General features: G+C 35.6%; 1 protein-coding gene across 4 annotated transcripts; it reads left to right on the top strand.

Moving 5' to 3' along the window:
• Positions 1 to 534: 534 nt before the first annotated feature.
• Positions 535 to 20597, top strand: LOC123551839 (uncharacterized). Of its 4 annotated transcripts, none has more exons than XM_045341056.2 (8): positions 535 to 674; positions 13224 to 14123; positions 16324 to 16764; positions 17163 to 17372; positions 17670 to 17740; positions 18048 to 18173; positions 18486 to 18629; positions 18880 to 20597. In XM_045341056.2, the coding sequence occupies exons 2-8, from the start codon at positions 13241 to 13243 to the stop codon at positions 18922 to 18924; spliced, it is 1920 nt and encodes a 639-aa protein (XP_045196991.2). In that variant the 5' UTR covers positions 535 to 674; positions 13224 to 13240; the 3' UTR covers positions 18925 to 20597. The 4 variants fall into 4 exon arrangements, with proteins under 4 accessions (XP_045196991.2, XP_045196988.2, XP_045196990.2 ...); XM_045341053.2 differs by having other exon boundaries at positions 606 to 741; XM_045341055.2 differs by lacking the exon at positions 535 to 674 and adding an exon at positions 10998 to 11194.
• Positions 20598 to 22198: the final 1601 nt, after the last annotated feature.

Below are 22198 nucleotides of genomic sequence, written 5' to 3' on the forward strand. Positions count from 1 at the left end.
AACAGGTGAGCGATATAGGGCCATCATGGCTCTCTTGTATATGACTGAGATGTAAATGCCTATATTTCTTACAATTTTGATGGTGACATATATTAATGTATGTCAGATTTTGTTTTTCATCTGAATAAAGTAAACTTTATTTATTTTTACTAGTTGCATGCTTGGCTCAATAGGGAAAGTGCAGATACTGACTGTGAGTTTGATCACTGGGCAAGGTTTATGTTCTCCATGAGGATTTGATGGAAGACATTGTGTCTCAAATAGTTCATCCTCCACCTCTGATTCATATGCGGTAGTTGGGCATTTACTTGCTGAGAACAGGTTTGTACTGGTTCAGAATCCAGGAACACTGGTTAAGTTAACTGTCTGCCATTACATAACTGAAAAACTGTTGAAAAATGATGTCAAAACAAAGTAATTATTGACTTTATTTCAGATATATTTTTTGTGACAACTTTAAGTGCTTACAGTGATAGATCTAATAAAAACTTATGTCCTTTTAATTTCCTGTTTCTTACTTGAATATACTTTAAGGTTAAAAAGTAATTTCCTGTTTATAACTGACGGGAAGTGTACAAGGTTTTCAGGACTATAAATGTTAACATATATGACATGGATAGATGTGTGTTGGATGGGTAGATATTAAGAGGGGACCGACAATGATATTTGTCCAGGTAACTGGTCGGAGACGGGTATTATTACTTGGTGTTGTGATTTTGTTGCATCATTTGTTAAGATATAGTAAGTTACACAATGATTTGCTTGATGTATAAACTGTGTTAAGATGTTATAAGTTATGTAATAAACCACTTGATGTTACTAGACTGTAGATTATCATGTTTTACAATCTTAGCTGTCTCTTCTGTTCAATGTTGTGTAGTTTTATATATTATTTGTACATAAATACATCAAAATTTTAAAGGTGTTTTTCTCTTTCACAAAAACAGTAGACTTTTTTTTCAAGTCAACTTAATGATACTTATTTGGTTCCAGCTGCACAGTTAACCATTTTGTCAGCCTATTTCGTAACAGCCCTTTTATCTGAAGGCGAAGGCCAAGGAGGCATATAGTGTTTGAACTGTCTGATCATACTTTCTTGAGATCACTACACCTACAGTTTCAATACTGTTCAAATGAAACTTGGTATACATCGCCAATATGGAGTAAACATGTGCATGTTTTTGGGTATTTCAAATCCGAATATCTTTCTTAAGAGTTGTGTCCCTTTTTATGCCCCCACTTAGGGGGGATGGGAGGCATATAGATTTGTCCGTCCGTCCGTCCTTCCGAGAATGTTGTGTTGCGCCAAGCTCCAAAAGTATTTGACGTAGAGTCACAAAACTTTACAGGAATGTTGGTCAGCATGTGTAGTTGTGCACCTGGGGTTTCGCGTCCGGATTCGTTCAGTCATGTAGGAGTTATGACCCCTGACTTGCATTGTAGTAAAAAATTGGTCATTTTAATGTTGTGTCGCACGTTGCTCCAAAAGTATTTCACCTAGAATCACCAAAGTTTACAGGAATGTTGGTCAGCATGTGCAGTTGTGCACCTGGGGTTTCGCGTCCGGATTCATTCAGTCGTGTAGGAATTATGGCCCCTGACTTAGTTAAAAATTGGTCATTTTAATGTTGTGTTGCGCGTAGCTCCAAAAGTATTTGACCTAGAATCACCAAAGTTTACAGGAATTTTGGTCAGCATGTGCAGTTGTACACCTGGGGTTTCGCGTCCGGATTCATTCAGTATTGTAGGAGTTATGGCCCCTGTCCTTTGTCATGTAGTGGGAGCATCTGTGTCCCATGGACACATTTCTAGTTAGCTATTGCACTCGCGTCGGCGTCGGCATCGCCGTTGGTTAAACTTTTTTATAAAGTCAAATATCTCTGTTACTATGAAAGCTATTGACTTGAAGCTCAAAATAGTTATTACTGTCAAAGTCTACACCAGGAGAAACAATCCCCATAACTCTTTGAATTTTGATGGAGTTATGCCCCTTTTTGACTTAGAATTTTTGGTTAAAGTTTTTTAAAAAAGTCAAATATCTCTGTCACTTTCAAAGCTATTGACTTGAAACTTAAAATAGATAATAACTATCAAAGTCTGCACAAGGAGAAACAATCCCCATAACTCTGATTTGAATTTTGACAGAGTTATGCCCCTTTTTAACTTACATTTTTTGATTAAAGTTTTAAGTGGCAAAGCTCTAATTCAGAGTCAAGCACTGAGAAAAGTCGAGCGCGCTGTCTTAGGACAGCTCTTATTAGCTCACCTGTCACGTAGTGACTGTTAACACTTCAGAGGTCACAATTTTGGCCCAATCTTAATGAAACTTGGTCAGAATGTTACCCTCAATAAAATCTTGGACGACTTCAATATTGGGTCATCTGGGATCAAAAACTAGATCACCAGGTCAGATCAAAGTAAAAACTTGTTAACACTCTAGAGGACACATTTTTATACACCCGTTTGAAAAACGGGACGTATTATGGGAACGCCCCTGGCGGGCGGGCAGCGTCCACAGACTTTGTCTGGAGCATATCTTCTTCATGCATAGAGGGATTTTGATGAAACTTGACACAGTTGTTCACCATCATGAGACGGAGTGTCATGTGCAAGAACCAGGTCCCTAGGTCTAAGGTCGAGGTCACACTTAGAGATCAAAGGTCAAATTCAAGAATTACTTTGTCCAGAGCATATCTTCTTCATGCATGGAGGGATTTTGATGAAACTTGGCACAGTTGTTCATCATCATAAGACGGAATGTCATGCGCAAGAACCAGGTCCATAGGTCTAAGGTCAAGGTCACACTTAGAGATCAAAGGTCAAATTCAAGAATGACTTTGTCCAGAGCATAATTTATCTTCTTCATGCATGGAGGGATTTTGATTTAACTTGGCACAATTGTTCACCATCATGAGACAGAGTGTCATGGGCAAGAACCAGGTCCCTAGGTCTAAGGTCAAGGTCACACTTAGAGGTCAAAGGATACAAGAATGAAAACTTTGTCCGGAGCATTTCTTCTTCATGCATTGAGGGATTTTGATATAACTTGGCACAAATGTTCACCACCACGAGATGGAGTGTCTTGCGCAAGAACCAGGTCCCTAGGTCTAAGGTCAAGGTCACACTTAGAGGCCAAAGGTCAGATATAAGAATGACTTTGTCCGAAGGATTTCTTCTTCATGCATGGAGGGATTTTGATGTAACTTGGCACAATTGTACACCATCATGAGACGAAGTGTCATGCGCAGGTCCCTAGAATTTTTTAGAATTACTTCCCTTTGTTGTTACTATAAATAACTTGTATTGTAACTTTTTCATTACTAGTCGTAGGGAAAAATCGAGACCACTTTTCTGTAGTACAACATGCATGTTACACCCAATTTTGAAGTGTATTTTGACCTATCTCTACCTTGTAAGGATTTTTGTGTGGACTTACAAATTTTTTAGGGGGGATTTCTTTTTTTTTTTTAATATTAACTTCCCTTAGTTGTTACTATAAATAACTTATATTGTAACTTTTTTATAATTGACCGCAGGGAAAAACCAAGACCACTTTTCTGTGGTACAACATAGATGCTACTTCAAATTTTAGGTGTATTTTAAGGTATCTCTACCTGGTAAGGAGTTTTTATGTGGATTTAGAAAAACAAAAGAATTACAATAATTACTACCACAAAATTAAAATTCCATTTGCAAATACAGGTGCTAGTGTAAAGAAATTTACTGTGATGGGCGTATATTGCGACATTCTGGCACTCTTGTTGACCCTATCTTCGTGAAACTTGGTCAGAATGTTTACTTTGATGACATCTAGGCCAAGTTCGAATCTGGGTCATGTTGGATTAAAAACTAGGTCACCTGATCAAATCAAAGGAAAAGCTTGTTAACACACTAGAAGCCACATTTATGACCCTATCTTCATGAAACTTGGTCAGATTCCTAGGCCAAATTTGAGTTTGGGTCAAAAACTAGGTCACTAGGCCAGATCAAAGAAAAACCTTGTTAACACTCTATAGACCACATTTTAAGTTTGAAACTCATGAGAATTAGAATGTTTTCCATGATGACATCTAGGTCAATTTGAATCTGGGTCATATTGGGTTAAAAACTAGGTCACACATTCAAATTAAAGGAAACGCTTGTTAACACTGTAGAGGCCACATTTATGAACCTATCATCATGAAACTTGGTCAGAATGTTTATCTTGATAATCTTTAGACCAAGCTAGAATCTGGGTCATGTTGGGTCAAAAACTAGGTCACTAGGCCAGATCAAAGGAAAAGCTTGTTACACTCTAGAGACCACATTTTAAGTTTGAAACTCATGAGAATTGGTCAGAATTTTTGTCTTGATGATTCCGGCGATATATGACCATTTTGTGTTGATTCGCCGTAAAACTCAACTCACTTGTCTTGATGATCGTTTGAATCTGGGTCATGTGGGGTCAAAAACAAGGTCACCCAGTCAAATCAGAGGAAAAACTTGTTAACACTAGAGGCCACATTTATGATCCTATCTTCATGAAACTTGGTCAGAATGTTTATCTTGATGACCTCGAAGCCAAGTTTGAATCTGGGTCATGTGGGGTAAAAAAACTAGGTCACCTGGTCAAATCAAAGGGAAAGCTTGTTAACACTCTAGAGGTTACATTTATGACCATATTTTAATGAAACTTAGTCATAATGTTAATCTTGATGAACTTTAGGCCAGTTTGGAATCTGGGTCAGGTGGGGTCAAAAACTAGTTCACCAGGTCAAATCAAAGGAAAAGCTAGTTAACACTCTAGATGCCACATTTATGACCATATCTTAATGAAACTTGATCAGAATGGTAACCTTGAAGATCTTTAAGTCAAGTTCTAATCTGGGTCAGGTGGGGTCTAAAACTAGGTAACCAGGTCAAATCAAAGGTAAAGCTTATTAACACTCTAGAGACCTAATTTTAAGTTTGAAACTCATGGGAATTGATCAAAATGTTTGTCTTGATGACCTATAGGTCAGGTTCGAATCTGGGACATGTGGGGTCAAAAACTAGGTCACTGGGTGAAATTAAAGGAAAAACTATTTAACACTAGAGGCCACATTTATGACCATATCTTAATGAAACTTGGTCAGAATGTTAATCTTCATGTCATATCTTTAGGTCAGTAGGTCAGGTGAGCGATACTGGGCCTTCATGGCCCTGTTGTTTTTGTTTTTAATGCTTAAGCTAAGAAATTTGTTCAAGCAAGCAACTCTGCTCAGGTGAGCGATATAGGGCCATCATGGCCCTCTTGTTAAAAAACTGTTTACTGAATAACAGTATTGCAACTACATACAACTACAGTTTCCAGCTAGTTAAAATGGAAGTAGGTATGCATCATCAGTGTCAAGTTGACATGTATATATTCTTGGGGTTTCATGTCTAGTTATGATGTTTTAAGTTATGCCCCTTTTTAAGGCTATGATATTAAACACAATTTGAAATTTGTGTACTGGACTCCCTGCAGTTTCCATTCAGTTCAAATGAAAGTTGATATACATCATCAGCATCTAATGGAGTTGTACATATTAGCAGGAGTTTTATGTCTGATTATTAATTTTGGCATAGATTCCCTTTTTGGACTCCATAATATTGTTTCATCAAGCATTTTCGCGAGGCATGTGACGGAGGACATCATTCTTGTTGGATTATGCAAAATTTATTTAAAAACATGTTTGATGCATAAATAAAGAAACAGTTGTAGCATGTAACCTCATTAGTTGAATTGGGTTCAGTTTAAAATTGATTTTAAAGTGTTAGTTTTGTATAGAAAATCAAGAACTGGCATCACCTTTATAAACTGATCTCTCCTCAGTGGTGGCACATACATACCATACCATTTCCACTTGTTTTGAGTATAACGAGCCATAAACACTTAAATATATTGCAATAATAATGTTTTCTGAGAGAGAAAAAAATCTCCAAAACTCATTTTTGAATTTAAGTGCACCTGTAACAATAAGCCATGAGCTAAAATATGCATTAAGGGCATTGAAGTTTGTGTCCCATGTATCTCAAAAAGTATTTGACTTAAGAGTCATACAACACAGAGAATTGTTATATATCTGTGAAGTTGTGCACCTGGTGTTCTGTTTGTAATTTCACTCAGTCAGGTCAGAGTTACGGTCCTTGTCTTAGTCAGGCTAGAGTTATGATCCTTGACTTTGTGAAAAAGACAGTTAAAGTGCAGAAACATGTTGGATATATTTCAGGAAAAAAAATCACTAAAAGTCAAACCATGTGCAGTGACAGGAAGGTAGAGCACCAGTGTCCTGTGGCCAAATATCTAAGTTGCTGTACAAATTCTGGTAGCACCTTACCTTCTTTCTACTTTCTTTTTAACCTTTAGCCTGCTGACAGCAAGTGATTCTGCTTTTGCAATCAGTGGAGACCAAGATCAGCCTGCATGGTCTAGGATTCAGGTGACAGTGACCTCAAGACTGAAAATTACTTCTGGTCAGTAACAGCAGAATGCTTGAATCAACTGTCAAACTTCATAGGATAATTGCTAGTGACTAGCTAAGTCCCCCCTCCCCCACCCCACCACCAACACACACTTGGGAGGGGGGGGGGGGCATCTTGTTTTTGCCCTGTCTGTCCGTCCGTCACATTAATAAGTGTAAAACCATTTGACCACCTAGAACCTTCTGACGGGTGCGCCAGAACGCTAAGAAAGACGTTTTTAGGCGCAGTTTATTAGTGTCGTTCTGACGCGTTGCATTCTTCGTTATACTGTAAAAGCACATATTTTCGCGAGGTCAACATTTCGCGATTTTGGAATTTTGACTTTTTCACGAGGTTTTAATACTCGCGAAATTGTGAAAATGGTATCCTACTTGAAGTAGCATTATTCTAATGGTGAATATTTACACGAGGATTAATTTTCGCGAGATGTATGGCCTCGCGAATATAGCGAAAATTAAACCATCGCAAAAACTTCTACTTTTACAGTACCGTTTTGGTAGGGGTGCCAGAACGAGGGAACGAAACAACGCCAAAAGAGGAAAAAGTTGTTCTGGCGGGGGCGCCAGCACTACAGAACGCGACAACGCCAAATGTGAAAACGTCGTTCTTTCGTTCAGGCGGGGGCGGCAGAAATCAGCCTCCATAATTACCTGTGGCGAGTGCGTGACTACTTGTCACTAAGACTTCAAGACTGACAAAGTTTCTTATTGATATCTGGAGAGTGGCTGTAAAATATCAAAGGGTGCTCGTATATGGTCTGCTGATGGCCCATATAGTATTTGGGTGTCGTAGGTGAAAGGTCAAAGTGACCCCGAGACTGAAAATAGTTTCCAATCAATTATACATGCTTGGACCGAAGACTGTCAATGCCGATATAATAATTGCCTGTGGATAGTAGATGGCCCCGTTAATTTCGGGAGCTCACACTGACCTCGAGACTTGAAATAACTAAATAGGACTGTCAACACAATAGGATGATGGCATATGTTTAGTAGATGGCCTCTTCCGTTCTTGGGTCAGTCAGTTAGTCAAGGTCAAAGCTAAAGATGGTTTCTCACTAACAGATCAATAGCAGGCGAGCCTGTGTGTAATCGTACTTTATATGCTTTATGCACCTGTCAATATTTTGCCCGCCCGGGGGAGCGGCGGGCATACACGGGACTTTAGACAGAAGACCATTCCCGACAGGCGGGAATTTGACAAACATTTGATGTACCAACCAGGCTCTAGGGTGGGATTTAGACAAAAAAAGGTTGTCTCTAGGGTGGGGATTTAGACAACAAAATTTTTGAAATGTCAAATTCCCCTGGGTCAGCCCGCTGCCCCCCTGGGCGGGCAAAATATTGACAGGTGCATTATAGCATGATATATCAGGTAACTAAGTATCACAGCTCTGTTAAAACTGAAATTATACACGTGTCTTCGTACGATTGGCCACCGTGAGGGACATAATGTGTTTGTGTTTGTAAAGTGGAATCAAGATGACAATTTGAATTGTCTTTCCTCTGTCATTGATTACCTGTCTTTAGCATTAGTCACTACTGATAAATATATTATCCTACGTACAAAGAATTTATTACATATCCTTTCACATGTAAAAAGATGTCATTTTCTACAGATATGAATCAGTTATGATATAAGTCCAGCCTTGTTTTTATCTAAGTATCTTTATCTGACGTAGTGTTTGCTATAGTGAGGCCAAACGGAGTTTAAGGTCATCTCTACATAAAAGTACTTTAATTTCCCACTTTAAAGGTATTGATATTTTACCCTGGGGAGTCACAGATACAGTCTGGCTGTTCGGGGCAAGTTGCTACTTAAGACAAGTTGAGCGTAGAAAAAAATCAGTTGGGAAAGTTTGCTGATTAGCTGCTTAGTATAGACTGTGACCATGGTGACTTACAGCGTGCCTCTCTGCAGACATGCAAATTTTTTAATTTTTTTTTTTTTTTTTTTTTGACAGTTTTTGATATTTTGCGTTATTTCGACGGACCTCAAAATGGTATCACTGATGTTAGATATGAGAATAAAAGCCAAATGAATTGTCTAGTCTTTAAAGATCCCATTCAGGCCGAGATGACGTAGATTATTTCAAATCTATGTACATGGTAGGCATAGGAAATAGAGATCAATATAATTGCAACTTTACTAATCCTACCAGGTGTTCTGTATTACAAAAGTGCTTCTATTGTGACATTTTGATACAAGCAAAACTGTATTATCTGCACTATTATTTACTTACTGGTACTTCATTTTATTATTGGCTTGTTAAAAGTTAATTTTTTACCATATGTAAGTTGACAGAATCATAGGAACCATGTTTTGAGGGTTAAATCAAACACAAATAAATAAATCCTAAATGTTTCTGTTGAGCAAAAAAGTATATTGTGTCTAAAACAGTTTTCATTTTCCACTCAATTGTGTAATTACAAGGGAAGTAAACTAATAGATAACTCTGCTTACAAGTTTTATCTCAAGGCAAGAGTTGTCATTCTTTGTGGATCACAACTTTAAATTAAAAATTAAAACTTCTGTTATTGATATTAACCAAACTATCATAAACTTCACATTTGTGAAATCATTTTTGGTTATTTCAAGGACTTGGAAATCAATTTCTAGACTTTATTTAATGTATTACTATCATTGAAAATTTTAGGGTCTATCTCTATACATAGCTAACAAATATACGAACATGATTTGATTGCTCATTGTATATTCTACATAAAATTCTCAAATACAGTTGCATGTTTGATAAACTGTTTTACTTAATAGCATGTTTAAAACGAAATGTCTTGATTATTTCACAAACGCACTGAGTTGGTTACTCGCTTTGCAGAATAATTCGCCATCATTTGCGCCAGAATGGAAGTTTTACCATTTCCCGTCCTGGTGTGTATAAGGAACGTGGCGACCTAACCCAGTAGCAAACCCATGTTTGAACACCATACACTCGATCACCATGCAGTATTATACAAGAATGGTGTAGCTAGGAGTGAAAATGAAAGATACAGTTGCCATTGGTGAAAGATATCTGATCTTACATGTAAAACAAGCTATCCTAAGTTAAAATCCTATTGATTTTCCTTATTTTCGTGCGAGGGACTTCTTTGATTACAACCCATCCGAGACGGACCCTCATCGAAGTCAACGATATCTTAAAATCAGACAAAAAATAGTCTTTACTTTAGTTCTGATTTCATTAAGAACAGTACATGTTAATTGCTGTTGATCTTGTTTGTTTTTTACTGTTGTTATATCACTATATATTTTTCTACTTGAACACGGGAAAACACTTCTAAGATTTTTCATTTATAATATAAGGAGAGAAAAGTGGGTTAGTTAAGTAATGTAATGGCTATCGTTTTGTTGAACTACAGACAGTACATGGTATTCGAGCGTACATGGTATTCGGTTCAGTTTCCTCCCGTGCGTTAAGGTTCATTTGCAAGGACCACCAGCATGATTTAAGTAATAGTTATAGTATGTGTGAGAGTGTGTTACCAGGATATATCAGAGCTAGGGGTACATCGAGGGTATTTTTCTCTGCACATATCGTCGAGGCCGGTAGGCCGAGACAGATATGTGAAGAGAAAAATAACGAGATGTACCCCTAGCTCTGATATATCCTGGTAACACATGAGCATTACATATTATAACTGTTTTATCGCATAGTTTATCATTAAAATTTATATATTATTTTCATTTAAATTTGTTTATTATTATTTTTACTATTTTGATTCCCTTTCTGCGCCTCGCTGACTGAAACACTAAAACTTCTGTTTTAGAAAATGTGTTCCCCAGATAAAAGTACCCAACAAATTTCTGCATTGGTTTTAAATCTTTGCATTTCATTGGCCAGACATATTGTAAAACTTGTTGTTTTGTTTGTAAAAAAAATCAAAGAAAAAGAAACATTTGAGAAATCTCAGAATTTCATATATTTCATGTATTTCTGAATTTGGCAATAACTATCGAGTTTTTGAAATATTCTAGTTTATTTATTCTTTTACTTTATAAATGTAGGTGTTTGTGACAATTCTTTCTCTGTGAACTGTAAATTGGAGCTAAAATCATCTTTTCTTTGAAAGGAAAAAATTATACTCCCTTGATAGGACCTCAATAGAGAAAAAGTGTTCCGATATATATCGGAACAGTTTTACTGTGCTGATATATATCGGAACACTTTTTTTCTTTATATGAAACTCCATAGAGATTTCCGTGTTGATATATATCGCAACAGTTTTGTAAGATATCAGCACAGTTTTGTAGTAATAATGTGTGTTACTATGTATAACATGCTGCAAAGATCAAAGGAAAATTGCCACACTATGCGATAAGTGGATCGAAATTTCTTTCAGTGACACTGGTAATTAAAAAGGAACAACTTGGAATGCGCGTCGAGTTTATATTGACTCAGTCTGCCATTTCTTCCAGACATCCGCATATTCAAATGATAAATCTGTTTTAAAATGTTCTCTATATATATACAGTTTATTTTTGGATCGAAGTGTTACGATGACGAATCGATCACAGGTATTACACCGGATGTGACAACACCTGTCAGGTGTTCTATTTTTAGTAAAATTACATTATACTTTTACCTGTGTCAACTTTGTTAGGTTTTCCCCATTATTCAAGATAAACAAACAGTTGGGCAGATCTGGAATATATTTACAAATATAGAATATCAGTACTTTTATACCATGAGGTAAGGTTTTCTGTATTCATATTTTCTGCTGAAATAAATTATGTTAAATTTCAGGCGTTGAAAATGACACCATTTTGTCTTTTGAATTTGTTAAACTGTCCATGTCATATTCACATGACAGTCGGACTTTTTATGATACGGATATATTATAAACAACTTTGTTATGATTATTACTTCGGAATTTTCTGTCTTCCGCAGGTATTCCACAGTATGACAAACGTGTCAAAGAGAAAGTAGATCCACCTGATTAGCAATACAGCTATCATATCTATTTCCGTTTTTTCTTTATCTGTTACATAACCAGATAAGTAATAGTTATAGTATGTGTGAGAGTGTGTTACCAGGATATATCAGAGCTAGGGGTACATCGAGGGTATTTTTCTCTGCACATATCGTCGAGGCCGGTAGGCCGAGACAGATATGTGAAGAGAAAAATAACGAGATGTACCCCTAGCTCTGATATATCCTGGTAACACACGAGCATTACATATTATAACTGTTTTATCGCATAGTTTATCATTAAAATTTATATATTATTTTCATTTAAATTTGTTTATTATTATTTTTACTATTTTGATTCCCTTTCTGCGCCTCGCTGACTGAAACACTAAAACTTCTGTTTTAGAAAATGTGTTCCCCAAATAAAAGTACCCAATAATACTAAATAGACGGCAAATATAACGTAAATATACTTGAAATATTTAAAATTCAAACGATAATGTGGTCATTTTTTCCAGATAGGAAACCACCCGTGTTCCTGAATAGGTACATACGTAATTATTCATCACTGTTTTTGAATATTGGCCTGGTATCAAGACAAACATGTTATGACATTCAAAGTGGTTACACATGACAAAATACGTATATACCCCAGCTTGATTTTCTATAAAGTAAATACGTTTATTGACATCAGCTGAACTAATGAGTTTAGTCACATTGGAATTTTTGAATCGATATGGGGAACTTTCTTCTAAAAATACCTTATATATATTGTGATAACAATAAAACACACATAATCAAGTCAGGTCATTAACACAGTAATACTAGATATAGATCTAATGTTTTCATTTCATTTGTTGTATTTCAATTGATCTGTTTAGAAAAGGGGGTAAACAACCGATTTTAAGTCTGAAGTAGTTTAATATTTATTTTAACTACTCATTATAAAAAGTTAATACGAACAGACAACTGAATGGGCCACGGGAGTACTGAAGGTATTATAATTATTTACAAACTTATATTTTGTAAGAATCATGAATTATTTTGGATTCGTTTTGCCTGTGTTTATAGTGATTTTGATATTTTCTTACAGAAGAATTGTATATAGCTGATAATGAAGTGGTCATTGATAGAAATTTTTAAAACAAATACTAGTATTGATTTCGTGACTATGTACATGTTTGAAACAGTATCTAGATTTACGTTCGTATTCTAGATCATTATTTTACCAGATTTATGTAAACGTTACAGGACTGCTCAACATCTTTCAATAGAAATATCAAGCAAGTAAAGCACATACATTTTGTTTCGGTTTTCGGTGCAATCGGATTTGTGTGGCCTAACATTTTAGCCTAAGTGGTAACGGAAAGTTTCTGATTAAATTATTTTCATTATCAGTTAGGCATTGTTTAAATTGCATTGACTTATCAACTACAAATACTTCTTATACTATATGTAATCACACATTGTTTCTGAATGCTAGATATGATTCACGCATGTCTGTCTTATCTACTGTATATATATGTAACATATTATATTGATTTCTTACTTTATTGGAACAAAAGAAAAATGCATCTCTATGAAGTAGGAATTCAGTGTAATATACTTGCCTTAGAGTATGTTTTTATAATTCAGACTTTATACCAAGACGTAAACAGTAAATGTTCTCATTTAAATGGTGTCATTTTTTTCAGAAGTCTGGGGTTTGCAAACATAAAGGGCATTCTTTGGTGTTTATAAACATGTTTATTTTGGTCATTAAGACGTAGACGTACTTAAAAGTTTTAATTTATTGTTGTTTTATTTTCAGTGGCGTCACATGGAACCATGATGACAAATATACAGAGAAATCCGACAATACCTATGACAAAGAGGGACTCATTGCTCTCAAATGGCACGAGAGTCTCGCTGTTAGCCAATGGCTCAAATAGCGCAACTCCGAAGAAATTCGACGAGAAAGACTATGTGAATACAAACCCTAATATGGTGGCTGGAAAGAAACGGTCGCCAAAGCTAACGAAGGTAAAACGAACGCCTTCGTACAAGATCGCCACAAACCGCCAGTCAGTCGATGATCTTGACGGAATAGCAGTGGTTAAAGTCATTACTGACGCTAAACGTGATACTCGAAGCGTTCGGACCGAGGATCGGACTAAGTATAACACTCTTCCAAGAACAGATACAGTTCTTTCGCAAAAGAAACCTATTGAATCTCGGCGTAGGAAGCACGAGACAAACGAATCGCGCAGCGAATTCGAAAGGACCGCTTCGCAGAAATCCGGAACTTATCCGTCCCCAGACACAGACGAAGATCAATGGTCCATACAGCCGGATCGTAAAAAGAAAAGTACTTTTAAAAGAATGAAAGAAAGACTGATTCTTACTTTTAAAAGAGACAGAGACCATGAAACAGAGAAGGGTGTGAAAAGTAAGGGTAACAAGTATAAATCACCAACTGGTCGAGTTAAACCAAACCAGTCTGCAACTCGTGACGCATTTAATACACCAAATGACGTTATAGAAATGAAAGAAGGTAATAACAATACCAACCATATCACAAAAGGTGATGCATTTGTAAGGGACCACAGAAGTGGTGTTACTAATGGTGGTTTAACGGCAAATAGTAATTATGCGACGCCACAGTCAAACAAAGGCCCTGGTATCTTCAAGACAATCAGAAACAGTTTTAGAAGAAAACAGGCGCCAACAAGTAAGTGCATTTAATTGTACTAGTATACAGGTAGGCTATATTTTAACATGCAAAGAAGAGCAGTTTATTGTATTATCATAATCGCACCCCACGTGAGTGGAGAGTATCTATTACATAAATCATATTATTGCTTTATCATAAACAAGGTCAAATAACAAGGAAAACCAAAACGCGCTGACGAAATAGGAATCCATTGATGACATTATCACAGATTATAGCTGTAGGTATCCTGATGCCAAAGTGAAAAATACTTTCTTTTATCTTGCACAGAGCTCTATTTATTTTATGTTATTTGATTATATTTCTTTCTTCTTTTTTTCGTTGGTTACTGAAAAATATCGATTGCGTTTTAAGCATAAGATAAGATGTATTTGTATTTTCACAAAAATCTTAAGTAATTGCTTAGCTTCAGAGTTGACTTTTTCCATCTTAATCAGAACCGTATATGACTACATTACAACCCTCTCCAGAGCGGCACTCTATTAAGCAAAAAACCTGTCTACAACAGGATGATCAAAATTTCCCTAAGCCGAAATATACTATCAAATTTACCTCTCAAGAACAACGACCTCTACATAACAGTCAATATTTGTATCTCCAAAAGGGTGTTGCTCTACAGAGGTTGCACTGTATTTCAAAGAACAACAGCTCTGAATTTTACAGAACACGAAGTATAGAAAAAAATACTTTAGTAATAACACGATTTCAAAATAACAGACTTTACTAAGAAATTACTTATGTTTCTTTGTGAAATTGGGGCCGGTTCTTTGGCGGGTTTATAAGTCGACTGTGTTCTATTGTTTAACTGAATTTTCATTGTGACTAAACCTTTATTAATCGTTAATCAGTTGTGTTGGTTTAAGGTTGGGAAATAAACGGGTTAGTAGTTATCCATTGATCTGTATCTCTTGTCGGTATAAATTATGTATTTAAAAGAACAACTGTCGCATATTAAATAATATCAGATTTCAGAAAGGTTCGTGACTATTCCTCGAAAATGAAATCCAGGAAGATTAAATGTTTGAATTCCCAAATCGCATCCTGTAATCGTCTATTGGTTAGACTCAAATATACGTAAACGATATGTGACTAAAGGGTACATAATATATAAATATAAGTAAACTTGCATCAACCTATAAAGGTATGGTTCTTTCAAAACTACCCGATGAAACTTAATGTAATCATTTACATGTTTAATGAAAATAGACCATTAGCAATAGTTTACTGTGAATAATGACGCAGTGCTGTTTCCGGCTCTTACATTATTAATCTAAGACTTTGTTGGTTCTGAAACAGAATGTTAACAGTAAGTAGTTAGTTCACATTGGCCTTTAATATAAAATGTTAAAATAATTAAAAAAAATATGACCATTTGATGAGTTTGATTTAATTAAAGTGAGAAAAATCGAAATGAATTTTCTTGCCTTTATTCAATTTTGAAATCATTTATAAAAATGTTGCTTCGTCATAGTAGAATTTAAACGGGTGTTTACAAAGAATGTTATACAGATATTTTTCTACCGACTTTTAATATATGCTCAAGGTCGAAATGATAAAGAGGATAAATCAATATTGAACTCAATTATGATATAGATATAGAATGTTGAAGGCTATATTAATGTTACTGATAATTTAATGTGATCAAATTTGATTTGATATTAATATTCATTGAAGAAAGTGACCTCATATTGTGTTGTTGAAAAAAAAAAGAAATGCACTTTTAAAGCAATGGTTTTAATAATAATAATAATAATAATAATAATATAGTAATAGTAATAATGATGATGATGATGATGATAATGATAATGATAAAATCATAATGATAATAATACAATTTTGTAGAAATAATAATACAGCTTTACAAAGTCAGTCTTCCACGAGGCCCTCAAGATTAAGTCTTCCGCGTCAACTAATTGGTTAAGTTTTGACGCACTTTCCTTTTATTTCTGTTATTACGTGATGGATTTGCTTCAGACTTGAAATAGTTCTTCTTTCTAACCGTAATGCCGTATTCCTAGAGTCAGTATTTTTTTTACTCTTCCCCACTTTTTACTTAGAAGCATTTCTTTAAGATTTGATTCACTTTCATTCTTCTTCCGTTATTACCGAATGGATTTGATCCAAACATGTATCTCATATATGTGTATTATAGATCACACGGACATATTGGTGATAATGTATTCATTGTTGTATTTTTCAGAAATCAGGAAGGGCAAAGGATCAGCAGAAACTAGCGGGAAATATACGAGTAGTTCTAGTCAGCCTAATTCTGGTTCTTCTTTAGAACGAGAGGGCGTGTCAGATAATAACAAAACCGGTCAAAAGTCACAGCCAATAGACATTCACCCAGCGCCAGTGCATATGCAAGCGATTGAAGAGCAATTCATTGACGCTGATGATTCCATTACTGAGATATTTGGAAGCTTAATTGACCCCGAAGGCCGCACATCTAGCTCAGTAACACCAAATTTCCGTGCAGGGTCAAGGCCGGACACATCTAAGTTAAGACTTGAGGGCTTGAAAAAGTGTAAGCCGCGGAGTTTTGACAGAACTTCGCCTCGTTCCGAAAGACATCAAGCACACGGTGCCTTTATCAGTGACTTGTCTCCAACAGTTGAAATCGATGGATTTGATTACGCAGGTACTTGCCTTATGTTAAATTATAATTTTGCAATACTTGATTAACATATGATAGGCCTATAAGCATTTGTTAACATTTTACACTACAAGATTGAGCAGGAATCTCAAAGTTTAATCTGAAACCTTCTCACAATCATGTTTTATAACACTTTGTTACAAAATACTTTTTAATAAAACTTCAAAATAACTTAGTAGACTTTTTAAATAACCAAAGTGCGACATATGAGTCAGCAAAAATTATACGCACGTGCGTATTGTGGTTAACTGTAGTTACGCCCTTCCTATGGATCATAAATTAAGATGCAGATATCATATATAAATATGATTTTACTGATTTCCAAACTCGATATGAGACTGTTTATAATAGCGTTTTTGTAACTAAACGTAAATGCGTTTCAGATGCGCCACCTAGTGGAGTAATTGTTGGAGAGAGCGATCTCGAGTACGGTGACGTCTGTCAGCACGAGCAACAACGTCGCGTGGATGACGTCGCCAAACGCCTTGCAGCTATCGGCGATAGCATTGCGAGCAGAATCGAGTCTGAGAGTGCTGGTTCGTCAGAAGAATTCAACGGGTTTAGGGTCGGATCGCAAGACAGAAGACTGTCACGTAAGCAATGAATATTATTGTTCTGGTAATGTTTTAAAACTCCGTCTTCCTGTACGGAACCTTTAGAATATAAGTCAACTCTTTTTCAGAGTAACTGATCAAGTATAGACTATATACATTTGTATGGTTTTATTCTTTTTTATTTATTTTTGATCTTTGTTTATTGGTCTAATTACTTTATGTAAAATTCAGTTCATAGTACCTACATTCTAATAAACAACTGGAACACAATTCTGTTTTATTAAATTTTGCTATAAGGTAGTTTTGAATTATATGCAGTTTTAATGAATGTTTCAGAGCTTGAACAAGAGCTGCTGACAGACTTGCGGCGTTTTGGTGACGAAATCGATGGTACATTGTTTGCTCGTGTAAGTCGTCATCTTATATTTACAGATATAAGCAAACTCAAAATTTCAAAATGATCCTTGATATTATAAAAAGAATTTTTTGTACATTAAATAATTGTTGAAAACCATGAACGGGGCTCCAGCCATGCCGGGCAGCTCTAATATAATACTAGTAACATAATTATGATCTTGCCTGTACACGAAATATTTGCCGTTTTTATACAATGTTGAAAAATAGAAAATTTATACATGGCTTTCATACTTAGAGTATTTTGTGGAACACATGCTGGACAGGAATTGTTATATACATCATTTTCTTTCTTTGTAGGGCAACAAAATGAAGTTCTCCACTACCATACTACCGATTATATGTAACATCGTCCGAGCCCAAGATTACAGCACTTTTAGGACAGTTATACATCGAGAGATCTCAAACACAGTCGGCTGGGAACAGGTTAGTCAGTCCAGAGTGCAGGTTTATTTAATGTTTCGACGACCAGCCGGACAGACATTCAACTTAACACATTACACTTATCTTTTCAAAATTACTATGGGGACATTTTAAAAATTTCGTCCACTAATGTTTCGATTATATTACAATAAAGCCTGGGTAGAGCGTTAAATCATTACACAATGTTTATTTCAACAATTGTGAGCAGTTCTGACTGAGACAGTATGGATCAGAACGATATTTCTTCGGATATATATCTTTGAGTGTTTTCAATTACTGAAAGCATACTAAATTTAATTTTATTCCACTTCACAGGTAGCATGGTACACATACATTATGAAAGCCACAATGGATCTCGCCGGCGCCGGCAAAACTATTGGAACAGTCATGAAGAATAATGCAACCCGATATTTCTCCTCTACTATTAAACCATGGATACAGAGTCAACCTAGTGGATGGGTAAGTTTCGCTATATATGTTATGATATATTTTCGTTTCTGTAATGGAATATCTGTATCAATCTAAGTTTCACAAGAGATAGATTCTTTCCGTTTCAAAATTTTGTTAAAATTTATCAACAGTGGGCCGCCTTGTTGAGGAACACCAGCTGATAAGATTTCCTGAAAAACTATTGTTTGCTTATTTCGTAATATTTAGGATTTACCATTTAGTTTAATAAATAGTTACTTTTTATCGTTTCTCGTTGTAGGAATCTATCCACGAGGAGTCAGACACAGAATGTGAGGTGGACTGAAATTGCACTCATGTATGAATTTACTGAACAAACTTTACTTGTGACATATACAGTGGGCGTGAAGCGCTGGCGCCGTTGAATACCCACGGATAGCTAATACAAACTAGCTTTAAATCGACCCCTGCGAAGTTGCGTCAGAGCCGGAATGGATAGAGTACAAAGACTGCGCTTGTTTGCTGACATCAAAGATTGTCTCATTTATGAGAACAGAAGATTGAAATTTATGCAAGATAATGATTTTAAATAGCAAGTCAAACTAAAAAGTTGTATGACGCTGAAATTATTATAACAGATTTATATAGCACCATATTAATAAACAAAGCCAGTCACTTAGGGCACTAACTAGTACAGACAATGAGAAATTTAGCCAGAGGGACAGAGTAGAAGAGAGAGAGAGAGAACTCGTTGGATACAGGTCTGTCCGACTAACCTAGCTGAGAATAGACACGTGCCTAGTGTAGAGAGCCGATACACGCAAAGTCCTATTGTCTTGGAAGAAAGGGCACTGGCATCTTAATCAAATATAGTGAACGTAATACATGGTATCGCATAATTCGGCTATGGATTGATAAAATCACATTGGTTACCCAACTGATTGACTTTTGTCATATGCAATTTATATGTTTACAATGTCAGCTCTGGTTGTGATCTAGATTTTCACACACAGTCTCGTTGAAGAAAATGTGTCTTACCGTCTGAACTTCAAGACGTGTGTTAAACTACTTCTCCATTTGGAAATTTACAATTAACATCTCAGTGTATATGAAGTTAACTACATGATTATAGTATAAAATGTATATTGTAGATTCGAGAATATTACTTAATCATATTGCAATGTTCCTCATTTAATCGTTGAGGTATATTTTCATGAAATTAGTCGCAGTTAAATGGCAGACTTCTTCTTGAGTTGTGTTTTGGTGACAACGTTTTTCACTCGACCTTACAGCTTTAAATATTTAAATTTTTTATTCGTGAAATAGTTGTATGCCATATATAGGTACAGAGTACCTTAGCAAACATGGGGATCTTTATCTAAGCTTTTCTCACTTTCGGAGAATACAACAATATAGAGAAAAGCTTTCTTAAAAGGTTCCTAGAAGTTGTAAAGATCAGAAGGTCATTAATATGTTAGTGCAATTTTTGTTAAAGGTGCATGCATTTTTATAGGTTCCTAGAACCATTATTTTCAATCAGTTGTATTTTCAACACATATCACTCGTGCAATGATCTCTGGAAGTGCATATGTTAGTATGTATGTGTAAGATACGTTAAACGTATGAAAATGCACATTATAGAATAGAAACAGAAAATACAAGAGACTGGGGGGAATTAATCCTGTCCACATGTTTAAGAGAAAAAAAGAACTAGTGCATATCACTATGTTAAGACTATTGAAATACAAGATGGCTGTATTAAATGGTAAACAGTATACCTGCAAATGTAAAAATGTTGGACTTTTCTAATTTCACTTATCTGTGATTTATTTTTGTAGTTCTAATACTTCCGAATATAAATAAATATATTGTGCAAAATAAATTTGTATTTATTTATATTGTCAAGCTTACTGTGTTCAGAACATTTGCATAATTAACTGTGGTACGTGTTAATTTATTACTTTGATTGTGCTACTGTATGTTTTTATTACATTGATTAAAATAAATTTGATGAAATTATTGGTGTTATTAGTTGATGTGAGAACTTTGGTCAATTCCGTACAAAATATCTAACTTTAAAACTCCCATAACTTTTAAGTTTGATGTTAAAACAAATCAACTGTTGTATAATGATATCCTAAGAAGGCACTACTTTCAATATTGCACATGATTTTATACGATCAGCGCCATGAATGGAAGTAATAAAAATAGATTCAATATTACTTCCTACTAATTGAACCAAATATTCAAACCTTTGGCAAATATGTGAGAAAGCAATCATCAAAACTAAGATTTAACAACAACAAAAAGCTAAATGTACTTTAAAGGTAAAGGTAAAGGTCTTGTTTATTATAGTGTCACCCCTACTGAAAGGGCCAGCCAATTTGACTTATGAGACACCTTTTATTGTGCGTACCAATTACCTCCCAACTTCTACCACTATGCCAGGCGCCAGGCGGATAGAAATCGGTAACCATTCATTTAACTAGCTCGCAGCTCACGAACCGGCCATTTCGGAATGAGTCTCATGACAAACATCCCCCGGACTAACGCTCCCCATGAGGCTCGAACCTTCGACCTCTCGATCCCGAGGCGGACGCCTTAACCACTGGGCCACGGTGACCGGTATTTTATGTCCCTAAGAAAAAATGTACCAGACGCATTATAAATAAGGTCATTATTTGTATTGTTAAAAAATCGCGTGCACTTATTTTGAGCAAACATATAGCAAAACCTCATACATCATTAAAGTTCTCATAGCTTACACATGATTGTACCGAATGATTCCTGAAAAAAAAACCTTGCACTTCAAAGATATGATTACCTCACCGGTAACATATGACTAACACCGCGGTTACAGGGTTTAAAGTTATTGATCGTGAGTGACGATGACAGGTAAATTTCTTTGATCATGTAATTACTTAAAATACCATTTAAACGGTACACTCATGTTTAATTTTATTCTTATAAATCTATAAAAATGTTTAAGATCACTAATCCTACTTAAACTTACTTTGACCATTTTAATCGATTTTATACTTGCATACATCTGTAACTAGGGTACAGATATATTTCCCTCAATAACTTGTAAATTGTTTAGATTCAGCTGAAGCGTTTTGTCAAAACAATTTTAGTCACACCATGAGAAAACCAACTTAGTGCATTTGCAACCAGCATGGATCCAGACCAGCCTGCGCATCCGCGCAGTCTAGTCAGGATCCATACTGTTCGCTAATGGTTTCTCTAATTGCAGTAGGGTTTGAAAGCGAATAGTATGTATCCTGACCAGACTGCGCTGGTTTTCTCATGGTGCGGCTCATTTGATGATTATCCTGGTATTTTATTTTCAAACACTTTAAAGTTTTGTTAAAGAATGTTTTATGCTTGATGTATTTCATTTCACCAAATTTCATACATTGTATGAAGGTAGGCAATGCTAGCTTAATTTGATCTAGCAAAAGTACACAACATGTGATTCGTTGACGAGTCCCCACAAACTATAATAAAATTTATATTTGTGGCTTACTGACCTGTACTTTTTACCGTAAGTATTTCAATGACTCAAAGGGAATAAAGCGTCTGGTTTATGTTCCTGCCCAACCGTCTAAGACGGTTGAAAT

Source organism: Mercenaria mercenaria, chromosome 4 (assembly GCF_021730395.1).
Source record: "Mercenaria mercenaria strain notata chromosome 4, MADL_Memer_1, whole genome shotgun sequence".
NCBI lineage: Eukaryota > Metazoa > Mollusca > Bivalvia > Venerida > Veneridae > Mercenaria > Mercenaria mercenaria.

Excerpts from the sequence above, each read along its gene's own strand:
- LOC123551839 (XM_045341053.2), top strand. The coding sequence starts at position 621 with ATGTGTGTTGGATGGGTAGATATTAAGAGGGGACCGACAATGATATTT. Across the intron at positions 14,124-16,323 it reads AAGAAAACAGGCGCCAACAA|AAATCAGGAAGGGCAAAGGA; the intron begins GTAAGTGCATTT and ends TGTATTTTTCAG. Across the intron at positions 17,373-17,669 it reads GCAAGACAGAAGACTGTCAC|AGCTTGAACAAGAGCTGCTG; the intron begins GTAAGCAATGAA and ends TGAATGTTTCAG.